At 37.8% G+C, this 21947-nt stretch overlaps 2 protein-coding genes across 8 annotated transcripts in view; both read left to right on the top strand.

Moving 5' to 3' along the window:
- The window catches only part of spegb (striated muscle enriched protein kinase b), a 90571-nt gene extending 73250 nt beyond the window's left edge, over nt 1–17321 (top strand). For all 7 annotated transcript variants that reach the window (XM_026911067.3, XM_053234460.1, XM_053234461.1 and 4 more), the window contains 18 exons: nt 219–296; nt 799–971; nt 1058–1084; nt 1259–1411; nt 1526–1568; nt 2097–2165; nt 2257–4888; nt 5171–5320; nt 5581–5697; nt 6891–7058; nt 8339–8461; nt 9003–9167; nt 9927–10839; nt 11031–11270; nt 11706–11929; nt 12278–12353; nt 12619–12768; nt 12918–17321. In XM_026911067.3, coding sequence (XP_026766868.3) covers nt 219–296; nt 799–971; nt 1058–1084; nt 1259–1411; nt 1526–1568; nt 2097–2165; nt 2257–4888; nt 5171–5320; nt 5581–5697; nt 6891–7058; nt 8339–8461; nt 9003–9167; nt 9927–10839; nt 11031–11270; nt 11706–11929; nt 12278–12353; nt 12619–12768; nt 12918–13188 — 5772 coding nt within the window. In that variant the 3' untranslated portion in view covers nt 13189–17321. The remainder of the gene's footprint in view (nt 1–218; nt 297–798; nt 972–1057; nt 1085–1258; nt 1412–1525; nt 1569–2096; nt 2166–2256; nt 4889–5170; nt 5321–5580; nt 5698–6890; nt 7059–8338; nt 8462–9002; nt 9168–9926; nt 10840–11030; nt 11271–11705; nt 11930–12277; nt 12354–12618; nt 12769–12917) is intronic.
- Nucleotides 17322–17447: 126 nt separating this feature from the next.
- On the top strand, nt 17448–20328 carry LOC113526273 (SPEG neighbor protein). Its single transcript, XM_026913170.3, has 5 exons — nt 17448–18536; nt 18789–18895; nt 19275–19582; nt 19671–19812; nt 19944–20328. Exons 2-5 carry the CDS (start codon nt 18789–18791, stop codon nt 20080–20082), a joined length of 696 nt encoding a protein of 231 aa, XP_026768971.1. The 5' UTR covers nt 17448–18536; the 3' UTR covers nt 20083–20328.
- Nucleotides 20329–21947: the final 1619 nt, after the last annotated feature.

The following is a 21947-nucleotide window of genomic DNA, read 5'->3' as shown; positions in this document are numbered from 1 at the left end:
AAATGGTGATGCACACGCTGGCTGCACGTGGTCTACACACGGCTGCATTAGATTTAGGTGTGAAAATAAATTCTGTAAGAGGATACATTTCTAGAGGTAGAGTTGAATGTACCTGGTGCAGTAAAGTACAGCACAAGAGGCAAGTGTTTTTTAAGACTTTGTATTCTTTTTTTGTATGTTTTTCTTTCTTTTTTTTCTTTCTTTTTATTAATTCACAGATTCGCTCCAGCATAAGACAAGTGTTAGAGGGAATTAACTATCTTCATCAAAATGACATTCTGCATTTGGACATTAAGGTGAGTCTATTATTGTATATACTATTTAGCAGTCCTTCACACCATTGCTGATACCGCTACACATTTTATTGTTTTAGTGTTTAGCTTGCTATTGATATCATAAACTATAAAATACTTCTGGCTGAGCTTTTCTTCTGTTGTTATTGCAGGTATATAACTTTCACTTGTTTTATAACAAAACTTATTTATAGACACAATTTTAATACAATTGGGATATAAATTCTCTTCTACCACACTACCACTTACTAGTCACAGGGATCCATTCTTCATTCCCTATTTTTCTATTTTATACGCAGCCACTTGTCCAAATCATTTCTTACCATGGGTTTTATTGTTACACTGATTACATGTTACATTCAGATTTCTATTATTAGTACGTATTACACACTATTTCCTCCTGTATTTAACAATCTCTTGTGCAACTTTGAGAACTGATTTAAACATGTAAGACATTTTTGTTCTTCTTCTTCTTAATCCTGGCCACTTGTATTTTGACTCATAGCCTGACAACATCCTCATGGCTGACCATTCCAGCGATCAGATCCGGATTTGTGATTTTGGAAATGCAGTGAAGTTTACACCTGGTGAAGCACAGTATTGCAAATATGGTACTCCGGAATTCATTGCCCCAGAGATAGTTAACCAGACACCAGTCTCCAAGGCAACTGACATCTGGTAAACTGGTGCCTCTCAGAATAAAAATATAGTGTACAGACAAGAATGTCATGAATATGCTAACACCATTATTTTTTTTTCCTCAGGCCAGTTGGGGTCTTGACCTATCTGTGGTAGGTTGACTTCTTATAAGCCATATCTGATATAAAAATGTGAATTTTTAAGTATAATTGGAAAGTATCTTTTTGATATTATAATATTGTACATTTACTGAGTTTACCGTATGTCTTTTATTTCAAATAAATTTAAAAAAAACTATGTTAAACAAAGTTTCCTCTTTCATGTAGTCTAACTGGCGTGTCTCCATTTGCGGGAGAAAATGACCGAACCTCCGTCCTCAACATCAGGAATTACAACGTGGCTTTCGAGGAGAGCATGTTTGCTGATCTCTGCAATGAAGCAAAAGGATTTGTCATCAAATTACTAGTGGCTGACAGACTGTAAGTCCAAAGTGCTGTTAAAGCTATATGTAGAAGTCATTAGTGAATTGTTTCTAAATTACTCACTGAACATTTAGAATTTTAATGGCATCATGTGGCTTTTTTTCTCCACAGGAGACCAGATGCCTGTGAGTGTCTTCGTCATCCATGGTTCAAGGTATGAGGGAGACAAACTGTTAAAAGAGAGAAGAATGAAGAAGAGATCATTTGCCAGAATATCTTATAATCTGCATTTTCAGTATTTTAATTTTCGCAGAAAATCTCCTTCTGTTTTACAGAAACTCTGTTTTGTTAATCAGAATTCATCTTACATGAAACAAAAAACAAGAAATTGTATGTACAGAGAACGCACAAAACACAGAGAGGAAATACTATGTATTTGAATCTCAATTTAGATAAATTTGTATTATTTATTATCACTTATTCTTCTTTTATTATTACATGGTAAATTAATTTTAAGTTAGCAAACAGGTCAATTCAATTAATTCAAATTGAGTATCATAATAAATATTGTTCAAACTGACACTGAACATTATGTTTCTAATCCATCTCTATTAATGTGCCTAACATACACAATGATGCCTTATAATGATAAACTAATGGTAGTTATTGTCATTTTTGTCTCATGATGAATCATTCTTTACAATTAATTTCTCTGACAGCCATCCCTTTTTCCCTTTTTCAGATACTGAATAAGGGAAAGAACATCAGCACAGATTCCCTCAAAAAATTCTTGTTGAGAAGAAAATGGCAGGTCAGAAACGAAACATAGACGTTTTATTTACATCCTTCTATATTTCATTTTATTTTTTATTTTATAGTAACAAATATTAAACCATTTACAGAGATCTCTTATTAGCTACAAGTCCAAAATGGTCATGAGGTCAATACCTGCGTTGCTGGATGACTCTTCAAGCCATATTTCCATAGCTGTTCCACGGCATTTAAAAGAAGGTTCGCCACCGCCATCCTCTTCATCGGACTCTGATGAAGATATTGATGAGCTGCCATTTATACCCATGCCACTGAATATGGAGTTCTCAGGATCCAGAATGTCACTGAATGAGATTATTGGGGATGATGAAATAATAGTCAAGACTAATAGCAACCTTGAAAGGTCAGGACCAATCGCTCAAAAGCCAGAGCCCATGGAGTGTGAGCAATTAGATGAAGCTGGTGTTGCTGATGCGCGAGGCCGAGCAAGGAAGAGGACAACACTTGATGATGAAAAAGGGTCCTCTGATGAAGAACCAGGGGAATCGTCCAAGAAGGCAGAGCAGCCAAAAAGGCCCCTTCGACGAGGCTCAAGTATGGAGTCTGACAAGCCTGAAGGAGCTCGTCGTAGAGGTGAACTGCGTAGAGGGAGTTCAGCAGATAGTGCCCTACAACTCCATATGAAGCCAGAGGAGGGTGCTGAGGAGAGTCCCACAGAAGGTAGAAGAATCCTTAAAAAGTCGGTGTCTATGGAACTGCCACGAAGGAGCCCAAGCCCGGGAGCAGCCAAGCTGAGCCAAGAGGATTATGCCCTGAAACTTGAGCTGATGAGACAAAGGCTTCTCAGAGGAGGCTCTGTGGACAACAAGATGAGTGGTCTTCGAGGTCCCCTGCTGGAGACCTTGGGCATGGGTGATGAGAAATGCTTTATACGAGGACCTCGTCTAGGTAACCCTCCTTTAGTTCGGGCAGCATCCAGTGATTCTCCTCGAGATGACATTCCACAGACCAAAGTGTTCCGCAAGAGTGCTTCCTTCAGCCAGGGTGATGCTGAGCCTATGCCCCTACATCGGAGGATTGGGGCGCCTCTAGAGATTCCTGTAGCCCAGGTTGAAGAACGTCGCCTGCAAGAAGCTGTGTCTATGTCTGTTCTTGCAGAGCCAGTCAAGCCAGATTCACCCATTCCCCCGAAACCACTTACTCCTGAACCAAAGAAACATGAGACAAAGATAAAGGTAGAAGACAAGGAACCATCACCTGTCAGGGAGTTTAAGCATGAGGAAATTCCTATTAAGCAAACAGACATTGCTACTGTAGTGAAAGGTGATGATCAGAAGTCCAGTGATGATCCGGTTCAAAAGAAAGATTTAAGCAAGTTAGAGGAAACTGTCCAACAACCTAAGAAAGTCCAACAAAGCAGGTCAACACCTGTTATGGTGCCAAGAGTGGTAGTAGAGAAGATTGAAGAAGAAGAGGAAGGAGAGGAGAAGGAATTAATAGAATCTGTAATAGAAAGGAAACCTTCTGTCCCTACGATGGAGGATGAAGAAATTGATGAAGAAGTAGCACTGGTTAAATCCTCAGAGATTATTTCACCCACTAGTACCATTGAGGTTGCCCCAGTTGTGGCCCCTCACAGTGCTGTCTCAACATATGTGACCCCCAGTCCCCCTGTACTAACTGTACTTCCAGATGGGAGGACATCTGCATATGCAAGTATCATGCAGGCCATCATAGTTCCATCCCTGCAACCACCCAGCCAACCCACAACCATCCCTACATCTACAAATATGTCAACAGCACCAACTTCTCCAACTGGACCTGTCCCTGCAACCATGTCAGGAAATATTTCAGAACCAATTCTTGTGTCAACAAAACCATCCAAGTCAGACACTCAGCAAACTACTGAACATCCTGCAGTTTTCGCTCGAGTTGCATCAGTAGAACAACCAGCAAAGGAACCAAGTCCACCCAAGACTCCCAAATGTTCTTCTCCAAAGAGAGAGTCCTCTGCTGTAGGTGAAATCCAGGATCTTGACTCTGAGGAGGTCTTTAAGGCTCGGTTCAAGAAACGTGAGTCGTCTCTCACTCGGGGGCTGAAACTTCTTTCATGGCAAAAGACAGAAGAAAAACCTACTACAGTTGCTCCTGAGGTTACAGAAGAGATGTATCGTCCAGGACCAGTTGGCGCTCCTTTAGAGTTTGTACACAGAAAACTGGAGGAGAAGTCCAAGTCGGTTCAGGATCTCCGTGAAGCAGAAAAAGATCCAGGTTTTATGAGAAGACTGTCCATGCGCCTGAAGAGGTCCCCTTCAATTGAGAGGAATGAGGAAAAGCCCAAAGAAGAAGATATCAGTGTCCCAAGGCGTCGTTTATCTTGGGCTTTGGGTAGGAGAGGGTCACAGGACAAGAAGGAAGTGGAGATGATGAGACTGGATGGAGGACCAGAGGCACCTCCAGAGCCAGAGACCAAAAAGCCAAATGAGTCTCCTGTGCTAGCCATGCGCAAAAAGATCAGCAACACAGTAGCCGGCATATCCATGAAGATCAGGAGTCATTCTGAGGAAAGGAAAGATGAAAAAGAGAAGACAGAAACCAAGAAGACTCCTTTGCTGTCTATATTGCGCCGTTCTACCTCAGAGGGAGGCAGTCTGAAGAGGATGGGTATCCCACAGAATCAGCTAGCTACCCAGTCTGGCAATAGGGCCTCCTCTGAGTCTTTGGATTCCATGTCCAGCATACAGTCAGAGTCAGCTGTCAAAAGTATGTTACATAATTTATTTAAGGTATACTGTAAGATTTATTGTGAAGTTGATTGTGAACTAGCTTTGATTGACACTATGATGTGGGTGCAAGCTTTTGTTGTAACTGAAGAGGTATGTAGTATATGTTGTTGTTGTTGTTCTTTCGGCTGCCAATCAATCAAACTTAATTAATGGAATCAGGTGTACCATGATTAGTTCCAACAAAAGCTTGCCGTTATACCAGCCCTATATGAACACTATTGTGGGATTGAGTCTGAGTGTTATGTTAATTTCCTCCAAGGTACAGAGACTGAACGGAGATCACGATGGGATCGATGGGGTCTAACCAGAGGGAGAAGGGATAAGACCATATCCCAGCCAGACATACCCACTGCTATAGCCAGAGAGAATGGCTCACTCCGCTCTCGCCAGTATTCCCGGACAGCCTCAGGTATGCCTTTTTCTTCACTGGGTAGTTATTGAATTATTGTTGTGCAAAATGAAATTTTATCTCAAACAGTCATAGGAACCAGGAACTTCATAATTTATGCCTTGTCCAGATTTGTCTGTCAAAATTTTCTTACTTTTTGTAACAGGGTAGGCTTTTGTCATAACTCTATACTCATCACTAGGAATTATGTATGCAAAATTGTTTTGGAATTATCAAGGCAATAATGATTATTTATGCACCATTTACAACTTATTTCATAGACTTCCCTCCAGTATTCCATATCAAACTGAGGGACCATGTTCTGCTTGAGGGAGATCCAGTCACTCTCAGCTGCTTGCCTGCTGGCAGTCCTCACCCACGTATCACATGGATGAAAGGTATGAAACCAAACAAATGCAGTATATTAGCATTTGATGATTAACTGACTCATTTTAAAATGCCTCCTTTCAAAATTGATTTATAACTAATAAAGTGTGATTTAAAGTGTCATCCCGGTTTTAGTCTAATTTTGCAAAGTATTCACAAACTAACGGAAATGACATTTCCTAATTTACAATTGTCTAGTCTGAAATTGAAGGTATTACATAGAGGGAATACCAAGTTACATATTACATACATTACTTTACATATATGTCATATACTGTATGGCATATCATCTTCATGAGCTTCATATAATAGTTATATATCATTATAATCTGTTATAATCTGAATGTTTTTTCTTACATTCCTTACAACATTTTTAATTGATTTATTTCATATCTATTATATTAAAAGAGCAGTTGATTTGATATATATATACATATTATTTTAATGTACGGTGACATGTACTGTTTAAAAAAAAGGTGGTCTTAGAATTTTGTGTGCATTAAAATTAGACAGTGAAATAACTGTTATAATTTCCACTGTGTTAAATTATCTGTCAGTTTCAATACTGTTACTGCTCTGTGAGTGCTTATAGTAGAGACAACAAAAGAAAAACATTTGCTTGTTTAAAATAATGTTTACTCTTACATTAAAACTTCTAGAAATCCATTCCCTGGACTTTCAGGGAATTACATTCAGTAGTAACTACATTGTTAATGTTCATTTAGGTCTGACAAACCAGCCTGGTATGCCAGAAGTTCCGCAGAATTACAACAACACAGCGGTGGTGGTGTGGCATCCATCAGACACCTTGAACTAAATTATTGCACATTTATTCACAATCCCTACACAAACTCTTGGAAAATAATCTGTTCAGCCAAATCTTCACCAGCCAAAATTGCACCACTGAATCCAGCTCTTTAACAGGTGTTGCTCCATTGTAGATGCTAGGCTAAATCATGTATCCCATAAATAGATTTTTGGATGACATTTTCACAGGCACTGGAGATATTTATAGAACACTGTCTAATGCTAAATATCAGCACAAAGTCATATTTCACTACATTAGCCAAACAATTCAGAGAATGTAACAATGGGGGTAATTTAGGAGGTACTTTGAGATGACTTTAATAAATGTGATTTTGGAGTGAAATGAGAAACATTGCATAGCTTTACTGTGTTTGTGGATTCTCTTTTGCCTGTTCAGATAAAAAGCCGCTGGAGATTGACCCAAGAATGAATGTGATCTCCTGCCCTGATGGGAGACAGCTGCTGATGATTATGAAGACCACCAAGAAAGACGCAGGCCTTTATGAATGTGTGGCCACAAACACATTAGCCTCTGTCAGCAGCTCCTGTAAACTCTCTCTTGCCCGTGAGTACATGCAAAGACGAACATATGTACATACAGTACGTACATGGTTAGACAACCAGGGAAGCTGTCCTGGGCTCAGGCTGGATGGGGCCTCAGGAAGGTTGAGTATTCCATTGTGGGCCTATGTATCATTTGCAACTCATCTGATAAGTTAATATTTCCTCTATTTTTTAAAATGGTTTGGTCTTAAGCACTTCCACAAACTCATATGTAGCCCCTCTCTAGTAATTACTTTCATTTATGCAAGTTTTCTAAGATGTTGCATAAGTCAGGCACACAAAAAAGAAAAGAAAAAAAAAGAAAAAAAAAGAAAAGAGGAGGACATGTTAACTCAGTTTAGTAAACAGCAAAGTTCTTAAAGCGTTGTTAAATATTACATTAAAATGAGTTATAGCTTGATTGTTCATTACAGCTGTTTATATTAGGCGTTGTGTGTGTGTTTCCTTCAGGGCCCTTTTCAAACAATCTGTCTCAGGCCTGGGTAATATGCATGATGGCCCTGTACATACCCATATATGCAGAGAATATCGAAAGAGTAGAAGACAAAACATTTAGACAATATAAAAAAAGAGAGAGTGTGTGTATGTATAAAGCATTAGGAATATATGGGAGACACAATGAGTATATACAGTGTGTGTGTGTGTGTGTGTGTGTGTGTGTGTGTGTGTACAGTACAGAGTACAGTCGCAGCAGCTGTGTCACTGGCTATGTCATCACTGATTCGCATGACTGTCGTCCCACTCTTTGATTGGATGAAAAGGCTAATGTGGTTCTTATCAATGTGCAAAGTAATTTGCTCACAGGCCAACAGGCCACAGATTGTCTATGCCAAGCCTTCCTTAAAATTGATTAACTGGGCAAGGTCATTCACAAGGGGACTGTGAGATATTGTCACATCAAAGCTTTCTTTTTTCACACATTTTGCTATATTTGGGAACATTTGCATTTCCATGCTGAAATTTTACACTTAACTACCCAAGACTGGCAATGACATTTCACATTTCCCCATTTTGTAAGGAAATTACACATAAAGAAATTTTTTTAAATGTGAAATAAAATACATCCTTCAGCAATTTCTCAAGACAAATGAGTCTGTACAATATTGAATAGAAAATACCACCTTGGACCTAAATTCACTGAATTTACTGTAGCGTTAGATACTGTTAACTGTTGAGAGTTTGTTCAAAATAATGTTTACTCTTACATTAAACATCTAGAAATCTATTCCCTGGACTTTCAAATCACATTCAGTATTAACTACGTCATTAATGTTTATTTAGGTTTGCCAAACCAGCCTGGTACGCCAGAAGTTCCTCAAAAGTATCACAACACAGCATTGGTGGTCTGGCGTCCATCAGACACCTTGGCCCCTTGTACTTATTGCCTGGAGCGGAGGACAGAAGGTAAGCAACCTTAAACAAACTTAATATTCAGCTGCACAGAATGCTTACATGCCAACAGCATGAATGGGAAGTAAAAGTTAGACTTTCTACTAATTTATAAATTGATGTAATATTACTGATCAGTGATCATCGTGTATCTTAATACATCATCTTAAAATATTCTAAAATGTTTTACACATTAGAGGAAATTTAATAAGGAGTATATATTTCCTGGAGTAATGTTTACTTCCTGAGATAGGCTAACAGCTTTGAGATACTGAGCTCTGTAAAACCTCAAGTAGATCTTTACTGCCACCATTAGTACAAGCTAGGTATTGCAGTGTATTCCTTTCTTCCGCTTCAGGTTTAGGGACCATGTCTATAAACTGAACCTTTTTAAAAGAGTAAAACTTGTTTCAACTTTTCCAAGACAGTCAAATAATGTTAGCTCGTCTATTGTGGTATTTAATATTATTACTTTCTATTTTAGGTTATGATTTTCATCAGCACATAAAAAAGGAGTGGTAATTTTTTTTTAAATCACTTTATTATTTTTCCCTAGGTGAAAGTAACTGGCTGATAGTAGCCACTGGTGTGGCTGACTGTTACTACAATGTCACAGACCTTCCGTCTGGCGCCACCTACAGGTTCAGAGTGGCTTGTGTGAATAAAGCTGGCCAGGGACCATACAGCAATCTGTCTGAGAAAGTCACCCTAGATACAGCAGGTACATTTTACTATTCCTTAATGCATATTTTGTGTTTATTTAGTTAAAAAAGTGTAAGTATCACAAATGATGGTTTTAAGATACTCCTTTATGACTGAAGCACCAAATGATGATTATAAGAATAAAACATTTTATTGAGTGTAAGAGAGTGTGAGAGATTCCTAAGGTGCTTTTTCTTCTTTTCTTTTTTTTTAACAAATAAGAATAAGCTGCTGTACCTGAAACTAAACAGCTCTCTAATACCATGGTTCTCAAATTGGAGTCTGTGAAGCATAGTCATGATTTTTTAAAACTCAATTATGGTGGTGGTAATTATAACACTTTATCAGAGTTGTAGTTGTCGGAGTTTTTGTAGTTATTTGTCTATTTGACTGTACACTTCAAATGAATGGGTTTAATCAAAACCTAAATAATCATCAGAAATAAGTAGGCCTATAAATAATGACAACTTAAACCTAATGATAATGCTTATGAGTGGAAAATTTGGGAATAAATAATTCTATTGCTCCAATAAATAGCTACAGTATTACTGTACATGTTTAAATAGCCTATTATTTAAATAGTGTGGATTATGTTTGTATAAAATAGTCTGTACTGTGGTGGTCAGTAGATTTTTTTTAAACAGTTAAAGGGGTTCATGGCTGCCAAAAGTTTGAGAATCCCTGCTCTTAACTAACCCAAATGTGGGAACTCTATTCAATGTCATTAATATTTTTTAAGAACTTTAAGTTTATACAATGATTCTTTTTTTTCTGACAGCACCTTCAAAATCCACTGGAACAGTCATTGTCAAGACTCTTCCATCCTCAGCAGGTCCTGCCGTGGTGACCTCCACCATGACTGTACCTCCTATAAAGCTTGCTGGGAGTAAACCTGTCTCCACTTCTTCTACAACTCCAGTACAGTCTCCTGCTCCACCTTCTGCCAAACCTGCTGCACCTTCTGCCAAACCTGCTCCACCTTCTGCCAAACCTGCTCCACCTTCTGCCAAACCTGCTCCACCTTCTGCCAAACCTGCTGCACCTTCTGCTAAACCTGCTCCAACAACCCCATCTCCTGCTACAACATCCTTGTCAGCCGCCACACCTCATAATGTACCTAAGGTACCTCAGGTCCAGCCTCCCGCCCCTAGCACATCTGCCTCTAGCACACCAGCCCCCAGCACACCCACCCTGGCCAAAGCCAAGACCACCCTAAATATCACAGTGTCCAAACCTGCCACTATTTCATCTGCTCCTGTCCTCCCTAGCCCATCCAAACCCTCTCCTCCTGTTGTTCTCCCTAAACCACAGACTCCTATCAATGTGGTTCCACCCATGGCACAGACTCCTCCAGTGTCCCCACCCCCATTAGTTTCTCCTCCACCCACCCTTGGTAAACCTATTTCTTCAGTACCCATGTACGTCCCTGCAACCACAACAACACCTGTGACCCCAGTTACCCCCAATACTCCCTCTCCTGCCTTGTCTCCACCTGTGGTGTTGGTTACGAGTCTCACTCCTGTCGGGGAGGGAAGTGCTACTCCAAGTAGGATGACCCCAAGTGGGAGGGTCACTCCATCAGGACGTGTCACTCCCACAGGGCGGAGAACTCCATTGGGCAAGCCAGGAGAGTCTGCCTTACGACAGGGTGTGCCCCAGAAACCCTATACCTTCATGGACGAAAAGGCCAGGTAATGTACATTGTATAAGTACGGATTATTATCTGAGTTTATGTATTTGTATATCTTCCTCATGCCATTGAGAGGGTTTTTGTTTTTGTTTTGTAGGTTGAAGTCTAGTTGTCTATCACTTTTTTATGATAGCCATAAATAAAAATAAGTAAAGACAAATAAAAATTTCTGTTTCTTGATCTTTCCTTTAGAGGCCGTTTTGGTGTCATCCGAGAGTGCAGAGAAAATGCCACAGGCAACCTCTTTATGGCTAAAATTGTTCCATATGAGCCTGAGAGCAAGCAGAATGTTCTGCAGGAGTATGAAATCCTCAAGGCCTTGCATCATGACAAGATTATGACCCTCCATGAGGCCTATGTCACACCACGCTACCTTGTGCTCATCACCGAGTGCTGCACAGGCAAAGAGCTCCTCCACAGCCTGATTGATAGGTCAGAAACAATCTGGCTTCCAGACTTACACTGCCTGTTTTTTATTTATTTATTTATTTTATTTTGTGAGACACAGCACTGTACTGTATTACGCAAAACAAGTGCCTGTTGTGTCTTCACTTGACTCAATGGTGTCCTTGATAGTGAAAGAAATAATCTTGGTTTAGTTCAGAAAATTAAGCCTTTGCTCACTTCTTCTTTCCATTAGCCCTTAGAGAATTCCATCTTTTGTAATCTGTTCATCTGTAATTCAGTTCGCAGCTACTATTTAGACACAAATATGCAGTTTGTATTGAAGTCGTAAACTGTGCTAATGCTTTAATTCCACTTCACTTCTTTAGTAATCAATAATCATTCTTTCTGGAGAGGAGAAAATACATATGCATACGTATACTCCAGGCCCCAGCGTTATACCAAACACTCCCTCCTTTTCAGGTTCCGTTACTCTGAAGACGACGTGGTGTCCTATATTGTGCAAATCCTGCAGGGTCTGGACTACCTGCACAACAGGAGAATCCTCCACCTGGACATCAAGCCTGACAACATTATAGTCACCTACATGAATACGGTCAAGATCATTGACTTCGGCAGCGCTCAGACTTTCAACCCACTCTTTCTGAAGCAGTTCAGCCCTGCTATAGGAACGCTGGAGTACATGTGTAAGTAAAGAATATTGTGGTCACTTCTACTGCAGAGAGGAATTCAACCTCAAACCATTCAAAATGATCCTCTTTTTTAGGAAGCATGTCTGTTATGTCACAGATGGCTCAGAGAAAAGATATACTTTTCTAAGAAGGAATTTCACAGATGTGAACCTTTACATCAAACAGTGTTACACAATCTAGGCATGACTTCTTTCTATTTATGCCCTTTCAAGAGATCATTCTAACCGTGTAACCTTAACCATTTGAGCGCATGTTTCTTTTACTCTTTTTATGGAAGTAATTGAGCACATCTTTGTACTCTGTAATTTGCGTTTCTTTTGAATCCCTGCTGGTTGCTAAAAGCTCCCGAGATGTTGAAAGGAGACATCGTGGGTCCTCCAGCTGACATCTGGAGTGTTGGTGTACTGACATACATCATGTGAGTAGAGCATCGTCAGAGCAGCAGCGCTTTTTCTTACATTATAAAGAATAAGCATGTGTTGTTTTTTTTTTTGCTTTTTTTTTCTGGTCGTTGTGTTTTAGATGTCAGCATATCAAAGTACATTCATTTTCAGTCCTGTATTTTGAATAAGATTTTGAGCAAGTGAAATATTATGGCCTGATATGGGTAAACATTAGCTTTTTTAATGCACTTCAGAATAACACAGATTTCTTGTTGCTATTGTGGATTTTATAATGTTCAGGCTCAGTGGACGGTTGCCATTCACGGAGAATAATCCAGCAGAGACAGAGGCCAGAATCCAGGCAGCCAAGTTTGACCTCAGCAAGCTATACCAAAACGTGTCCCAAAGTGCCTCCCTGTTCCTTAAGAAGATCCTGTGCAGCTACCCTTGGTGTGTACAGTGTACTTTCTCTTCTCCAAAGTATATCTATCTGTCTTTCAGCTGAAGAATTGCTCTTAGGCAATGTCAGAATAATGACTGATTTGCGTGTGTGCGTGCGTGTGTGTGTGTGTGTGTATGTATGCGGTGTTATATTCCAGGGCGCGTCCCTCCATCAAAGACTGCTTCAGCAACTCTTGGTTGCAGGATGCCTATCTGATGCGGCTACGGCGGCAGACACTCACCTTCACCACCACGCGTCTCAAGGAGTTCGTGAGCCAGCAGCAGCAGATCAGAGCTCAGGTGGCTACCAAGCACAAAGTGCTCCTGCGCTCCTACTCTGCCCAAACCCCCACAACACCCACCACACCTACCATGCCCACCACGCCCACCACTATATCCTCTACACCCTCCACTCCTGTCACTCAGTGAGCTCGGCTTGGTTTTGATGGAGCGATGTTACCCAAGGGGAGAGGATCTCAAAATAAGAGGACGGAGAGGCACAGGCCCGTGATGGACTGAGACTATGCTGAGCCCTGGCTGGATCACAAGAGTGTGTGTGAACACATCAGGCCCAGCCTCAGTAACACTATTCAGAAATAATCAAACACATCCACTGTCTGATCTGAGATAAGAAACTCAAGCACATACAGTACTGACTAATACTAGCACACACAGTAGATTATAACGCACTAAGCTCTATCAGCTATGGCCAGCATGTTCAGTGCTGTTATGTTCAATGTCCTGCAATTAGCTCCGCCCACAAACAGCCGTGCCACACCCACGCGTTTCCTTGCTCTGATCCATGTTCCTTTTTTAGCGTTTGACTAAGATAAGATAACATGAACGTGTACTACAACATTTGCTAAACATATTGTAAATGTAAACGTTTGTGGTGTTTCCATATAATAATTCTGGGGCCTTGACATTTGTGGAGAGAAATAAAAAAAAAACATGTATATCAGAGTTTTCTGCTAGTTTTTATGAGATTGACAATTTTATTACAGGTAGTTGTTATACTGTATTCATCACTATATATGTAAAGAAGACTTAAATGACAATTCCAACGTTTTTCCTAAAAAAAGAAAAAAAGAAAGAAAGAAAGAAAGAAATATTGTCTGTATATTGAACAGTGTTTTAAAAACAATTTGGCTGTTTATTGTGAGAAATGAGTGAGTTTTGCACAAAAAAATACTTGCCATAGGCTTCCACAGGGTATAAACTGAATCCAGTCATCAGTACATTTTGTACAACCATATAATATTGTGAATAAGATATTTATTAATAATATTTTTTAAAAATTTAGCATAAACTAATTCTTTATGCAGTTAATTTGATAGGTAGTATAGTGGCTGTACTCGCTTCAGTTACCTGAGACAAGCTATGATTTAGAGATAACACACAATACTTTCAGTGTTATAATAACCTATTGTAAAATAGTCAACTAAAGTATGTAAAATAGTCCTAGGCAAGTTATATTATTAATTCTGTACTGTTTCCTATTATGTTTTACTATTAGTAAGGAATAAATAAAAATCATTGATGTGGTGGTGTGATGCCAACTTGAGTTACTATTACCAGCCTGAATTTGATTATTAGTGATTAATGATGAATTGATTAAGAGTACATCCAGATTATTATTTTTATTATTATTTTTATACCTTTTATACCACAGCAATTTGTCAGCACTAACAATTTCTTATTTATTAAAGAACGGCACATTGTACATTTTATTCATTTATAGTTACTTTTAATATTATATTGTGGAATGTCCACAAAACCAGCCTCCCTTTTTTCCTGTCTCTTGAAGTTAATAAAATTCTAAAAAAATGTCATTTTATCAAGTAACCATGTGTACAGCTTGACATCTGACTGTTACAAAGTGCTGACACTGGAGACTCATTCCAAAAATATTAAATAAACATCTCTTTGCAGATTCAACTACATCACATCACCAATTACTCACTTTTTAAAATCAGTTTATGTACAGCATTTGTCAGACAAGTCCCTCTGTCAGTTGTTTCTACAGAAATGATATCTTATTAGAACAACCGCAATATACACTTAATATACACTTTTCTGCCAGAACTATTGTCAGAGCTGCTCTTATAGAAAATTAATCAACACCTTCTGACCAATCAGAATTGAGCATTTAACAGTGCTGTGGTGTAAGATGGATATAATAGCATGTCTATTACACAGAGACATTTTCTCCTTGCATTTGTTCTATATTGGAATTTTCTTCACTCATTATATGCCTTGTGGATATCTATGAGCTCACTTTCTAATTTTTTCACACTTCCAAAATGATTTTAAAACATTGTAAAAGAACTGTGTGGGTTTTTTTTTTTTTTTTTTTTTTTTTAGAAAATCATTGGAATTTTCTTTTAAATACCACTGAGCACTCAATCCTTTCTTACTGTAGTGCCACTTGATGTTTTACAACAGATACAGGCTTTTTTGTCCTTGATTTGGGTCCTGAGCAGACTGTGACGTCAGATAAATGTTTGATTTTTTTTTTTTTAATGAAAAGTAATGTTAGAACTGTTTGCAAAAAATTCCCAGGATTTGGAAGTCACTTATTTATTTATTTATTTATTAATATATTGAAAGATGCCTTTGCATTTAAAGTCTAGAATGTATTAAACATCACATAATTTTTTTTAGCTAGTTTTGTGTATTGGCTTTTGGGGTTTTTTAATGCATTTTTTTTTCGCTCTGTACACTGGTGGAGTGCAAGCATGTGATCAATTCAAATATTTCTTTCATAGAATAAATAGAATAAAAATTCACTACCTGTGGCAGCAAGACGAGGTATTGTGGCATTATTCTTCAGAAATGTTTGATTTATGTTATTTGAGGTTCATTTAATCAGATTAGTCACAGAGTTTTTTTAACCAAGAAGGAAGCTGCTAAATAATTCATCGATAATCATTAAACAAACCAACAAGTAGGACGGTAGGACATTGCAAGCTGTACTTTACAACCGATTAACCTATGTAACGTCTATAACATAGGTCTTCATTTCACCTGTTTTAATGGAATACCATTAGCATGCTGTCCACTTATATTGTAGTGTGGGACTGCATGGCAACGAGTGTCACTTTTCTAGTCATAACTCTAAAAGAATGCAATAAAATATAGAAAAAAATTAATATGGTCAAGACAGCGGCTGCTATACTGAATGATAAATTAAAGAAATTTCTTAATGTGAAATAGGATTATTTCTTATTATTCTATACTATTCTATACTTCTTATTATTCTATACTATTCTATATATATTCAAATAAGTATACAGTTCTTTTATTTTGCACATTGTTATTGGGCTTTTATGATGGTTTTTACAAGTTATTGTGTTTATTCTATCTAAGTAAATGATGCTGCTTACCAAAAGCATCAAAATGTTAAGATTATATTAGATGGGATTATTAGAATTATTTAATCTTAAGCATGATCTTATAGATTTTTAAAATAAATGGTAAGTCAGATTACAATGGCACATATATTGCTGAGATGAGTAATTGGATGTGAATGATTATTGGACAGAAATTCATTTCAGTCTGTCTAGTTCAAAAACAATTATGATCATGTTTTAGTTCATTTTATTTACGAGGCACATGCAGATTTTGCCCTGATTGTGTATGATTGTGGGTGATATCAAAGTAATTCTAAAAAATAATTATAGAAATCATTCAATAACATATCAAAAACACCTTAACTGTAACTTTGAGACTCCACAGTTGAACATAAAGAAAATATCATGTGCTTGTCTACCAAACATCCAGCTTCCAGAAACGCAGTGTGTATTTGAAAGTAGACACTTAATTTTTGTAGAACAAATGTTTCCTTGTTATATGAGTGAGTAATGCAAATGTTATTACAATGCAGTTTTTAGAGCAGCACTAATTTTAGACATTATCACATGATGGAACAAGTATTTGCAAGCTGTGCTGTCATCTTTTATATTTTTAAAGGGAATATAGATTTCTGGTTGAAATTGTTTGGGTACAAAATTAAATCCTGGATACTATTACACGTTGCAGTGAGTAGTTTTGCTGTCTTTGCGATACAGAACTATGCTGGCTTATTTCCATTTTTCATTTGCATAAAATACAAACCTCAGCTGTACTCACAAGGCCCTTTTGTATTTCTTGCCAAATTTGTTATTAATGTTTATTATCTTTTCTACCTTTAATTTTCATATTCTGTAGCTGTAATTTCATTACACAAAGGGTAATGTGGATTGTGGATCTTCTTCCTGTTCAGTAAACTTTGAATCTAGCACACATAGAATTACAGTGAAGTAAAAATGGATCCATGGCTACAGGCAAAGGCTGTTTGGTATTATTAGTTGATGTGTGAATGTTGGTGGGGTTTTTTTTTTTTCTTTGTGTTACACGTAAAAACCCTTTAATGTGAAACTAAACCAGAATTTGGAATGCATTGCATTGCACTAAAAACATTGACAAACCTGGACACTGTCTGAATGCTTTACGGGTTGTATGAAATAAGTGTATATGTGAAAATGCAACATTTACTGAAATAAAGTCAGATATAAAGAGTATTATATCTGTCAATTTTGTCAGCAAAATTCATCATAACTGTCTAAAGGCCCATTGACTGAACTCATAATTGTACAACAGTGGTTTAACTTATAATAAACTTAACTTGAAAAACTTGAAAATATCAAATATTTCTACAAAATGGCATGGGGTTCAAAGTATTAGCTCAAAACCACAACTGCTGCTAACAGTGCTTGAATAACTATTAACAGAATTAAAGAAGTAAAGACCACAAATGTTATGTAAAAGTATGAATAATCATCAGTACGCAGCTGTTTTATTTATTAATAGTTATCTTTAATGTTGTGTAATGTCCATAAAACAAGTTAGTTCCAGTTATCATTTACGTTATAGCAGCTATAAACAGTCATTCCCTCACCAGCCCATCTTTTCTGCCTTAAAATTAATAAGACAAAAAAAAAATGCAATTTGTTATGTCACTGAGAAACTGCAAGGTCCTCTGTTCTGAAGACTTTCCTGTGTAAGGAAATTTAACGATTTTACCTCTGACCTCTGAATGCCATCATATCAACAATTAAACTTTTTTTTAATCCATTTGTGAACCTCCACCATACAAGTCTCTGTGTAAGCTTTTACCATAAAAATGATAACATATTGGAATGAGCACATTATAGTAATTTGTGATTTGTTTTGCAGCTGGCATTACTGTCAAAGCTGCTGTTATAGGAAACTAATCAACACATTCTTACCAATCAGAATTGAGCATTCAGCAGTGCTGTGGTGTAAACTAGATTATGAGACAGACTTTCCACTGTCCTCAGAGGTCTATTATCTAAATGTCTTGATGTAAGTGGTCTCAACCCGAGTCTTAGAACTCCCAACGGCAGCCCACCTGTGTAGAAGCCCTCATCCGGGAGGACTCGTGTTTCACATCTACTATTCAGGCAGCTTCAGTCAAAGCCCAAACTACATTCTGGGTAGTCTCTTGGGTCTTTCAGCCCTCTGTTCACTATACAAGGCCTGGCCTGCTACTCTGGAACACTTGGTGAACATCTTTTATGGACTTCAGGAAGTCAGGAGACTCCAGGCAAAGATCCAAAGAAGGACAAATGTTCGGGTGGCATCTGAAGGCCTCTTACAATTAAGGCTTCATTAGATCAGACTTGTCCCATTGGAGGTGTGTATATAAAGCCAGGGTGAGGTCAACACTCTGTGTGTATCGTGAGTGAGTGAGTGGAGATATTCAGCAGCCTGGGGTAAGTTCTTTCTTTTTTGTGGTGATAATTATTGCATTTAAAATTTTGTTTTTCTTTAGTAATCATTTAAATCAGATACTGCTGGTCAATGCTGCTGCTGGTGCATATTATACTATAGGTCCAGTGATACTAAACACTTGCTGTTTACATTGTGTCTTTTACCTATTTTAAGTGGTTATTTCTAAGAAACCCTTTAAAAAAAACAATGTGCCATCCCACTGATTTTAAATTTTAATGTGTTGCCTTTAACAGATGTCCAAAGTCAAGGCTGCACCCCCACCAGGGTGCACAATCAACGTCAATGACCCTCAAGTACAAGAGGCAGCTATCCGCATCCAGGCTTCATATCGGGGCCATCGGTAATAAACAACTACACAACATTAGTGCATATACTTCAACTTCAAATATTGTTAGAAATGATGTAAACAGGAATTTTGGTCAATGTGTGTGCAGTTTTTTTTTAATTTCTCATGAGCACCGTAAAACTTGTTTTGTTACACATACTCAGATGACTTACTGAAATCTTCAGTCAATTTCAAGATGTCAAGTTGCTTAACTTACTTAAATTATTTATAAGTACAAATGAAATAGAAATGTATACAGGAAGAGAAAATTGTAAGTTAGGTGCAATTTAAATGAAACTAAGCAGTGAAACCAGTTGCATGAACAAACAAGTCTTTTTGATAGAATGCCATTAAGGACATCTCCAGGTCCTTTCCTTTGTAATATTTGTTTTAGGTCGAGGAAAGAGCTACGTGAAAAAGGGCCGCCAAAGTTTCTGCAGGAGCTAAAAGACGTGCTCTTGTTGGAAGGAAGTGCGGCAAAGTTGGAGTGCCGAGTCAGCGCTTTCCCTGACCCCTTCATCATCTGGTCAAAAGATGGAAAAGAGCTTAAAGATGGACCCAAGTATCGCTATGTGTTTGAGGACCCTGATGTTGTGGCGCTGGTGGTGCGTGATGGAGAGTTAGCAGATCTCGGCAGATACACTGTTACGATTAAAAACCCCTTTGGTCAGACATCGGGCTCTGCCTGTATCATAGTGGAGGGTGTGTAGAATTTGCAAAGATGTAACAGCATAATACATATCTACATTGTTTCAAGAATAATACTAAAAAAAACATTTTCTACATGCAGTACCAGCTAAGGTGACCAAGGGACCGGACAGCATAAAAGGCAGGAGAGGGAACACGGTGGTGCTGAAGGCGGAGATCAGTGGGGAACCACCCCCTGACGTTGGCTGGCTCAAGGATGGAGACGATATAGAGGAAGACGACAGGTAGTGGCATTCATTCAGTCTGGTAGCTGTATTCTTTAGGTCCATCCATCTAAATGTCTCATGTTCTCATGTAGTAAGTAGTAAGTTGTAAATTCTGTTGTGTACTTAACTGGTGTACATATTTCCCCTAGAGTATTTTTCGATGTAGGTGACACCAACACCATTCTCACCATCAAAAGTGCACGGCCATCGGATTCGGGAAAGTATGAGGTGTTCGTGGAGAACAACTTGGGAACGGATCAGTCCTTCGCTCGAGTGGACATCCTGTGAGGACCTCAAACTCTTGCACCAATCTGGAAGGTTATTTGGTGTGTATAATATACTTTGTTGTCTCTAGACAACTTAAGATCGCTTGTATTGTTAAGGAGAATTGTATTATGACATTATATATATGTTGAATAATCCATGATTTTTTTTTTTTTTTTTTTTTACCAAATAGCCTGAGAACACTATTTATGTGTTACATTCAGGGTTTTTAGTAGATGAATGTCACCTGTCAGAACAGCAAGATATGCAAAAATCTACTACCTTTAAAACATGCAGTAATAAATAAAAACAGATTTTCATATTTATTTCATGTGCTTTCTGACTTTCATTTGTTCAAGCTACCTCGATGGCAGTACAGAATGTGGAGGGTTTCTAATGTGAAAATTTGATTGCTATCATTGAGGGATACCACAAGCAATTATCACTGTGCATTGTAACCCCTTTAAAAGATAACAAGATGAAGAACAAGATGAAGAAGATCAGTGGTCTTTGTTCCTTCCTTTAAAAAAATGCTTGACACATGATAAAGAGGGACAACCTGCAGATTTTCAGGTTTTTCACATTGGGATATCAAATATGCATAGATAGTTAAAAACTGTTAGTTACATATTAATCTACAAAAAAAAAAGAGTAAATTACACATTCTCTGTGGGAGTGGCTGACTTCTAAATGCTTTATGGTGGAAGTTTTGACATCATTATTAATAATCACAACTTTGCCAGATATAAAGCTTTATGAAATTGGTCATAACCATGCTCACATTAACTAACCTAGTCTGTCAGTAAAAATGCGGTTCGAGGCAAGATAGAACAGTTGTCCAGCGAGTAACATTGGCACCTCACAGCTCCAGGTCCAATCCTGAGCTCGGGTTACTGTCTGTGTGGAGGTTCGCATGTTCTCCGGGTGTCTGTGTGGGATTATCTGGGTTATCCGGTTTCCTCCCACCTCCCAAAGCCATCTGAAAGTTTGACTGAAAGGTTGAGGTGTTTGTCTTACAATCTGACCTTTTGTACAAAACAGTTAACTTGGTCAATATCAGAAAGTGGCTTACATTTAAATAGGGACTTAGAAATAGTGCAGATCCTAAATATTGATTAATCAAGATATTGAACATTTACTTTCTTTGTTTCGTTGCCTAAAACTTTTTGTATATTTCCCATTTTAAATGCAAAAAAAAAAATCTCAGATTTTCAATGTGGATACATAAACACAGATTATACATTATATACATTTATATATCATATACACTGAGTTTATGTATCATATGTACTGTATGTATGTATGTATGTATGATACATAAACACAGTGTATAGTATATGATGTATAAAATGCATACAATGTATAAACAGAACATTTATTGTAGTTATCATGTACTATACACTGTCTTTATGTATCATACATACATACAGTACATATGATACATAAACACAGTGTATAGTATATGATATATAAAATGTATATAATGTATAAACAGAACATTCATTGTAGATATATCATATACTATACACTGTGTATAGTATGATATGTAAAATGTATGTAATGTATAACCAGAACATCCATTGTAGGTATCATATACACCGTGTTTATGTATCATATGTACTGTATGTAAGTATGTATGATACATAAACAGTGTACAGTATATGATATATAAAATGTATATAATGTATAACCAGATATATGTAACTACATATTTTTATCACTGAATATGATATTATTTGCACATTGCTGTGCTTTAGAGTGGGCCATGACTACTGGCGTGCAGTGTTTATATCACCTTTAACTCATCAGGTGGTGCAGATGTGGTGTGTTAAGTGTGAAACAGAGCTCAGGAGGAGTTGTATCCCATCAGGGGATCTGAAGCTGACACA

Source organism: Pangasianodon hypophthalmus, chromosome 5 (assembly GCF_027358585.1).
Source record: "Pangasianodon hypophthalmus isolate fPanHyp1 chromosome 5, fPanHyp1.pri, whole genome shotgun sequence".
NCBI lineage: Eukaryota > Metazoa > Chordata > Actinopteri > Siluriformes > Pangasiidae > Pangasianodon > Pangasianodon hypophthalmus.
Note: the sequence above shows the minus strand (reverse complement) of the source record. Positions and strands in the feature narration are given on the sequence as shown.

Bases quoted from the DNA above. Each gene is read 5' to 3' on its own strand.
- LOC113526273 (XM_026913170.3), top strand. From the start codon at position 18,789: ATGTCCAAAGTCAAGGCTGCACCCCCACCAGGGTGCACAATCAACGTC. The intron at 19,583-19,670 runs GTGTGTAGAATT...TTCTACATGCAG, and splicing joins TGCCTGTATCATAGTGGAGG to TACCAGCTAAGGTGACCAAG. The intron at 19,813-19,943 runs GTAGTGGCATTC...TATTTCCCCTAG, and splicing joins GATATAGAGGAAGACGACAG to AGTATTTTTCGATGTAGGTG.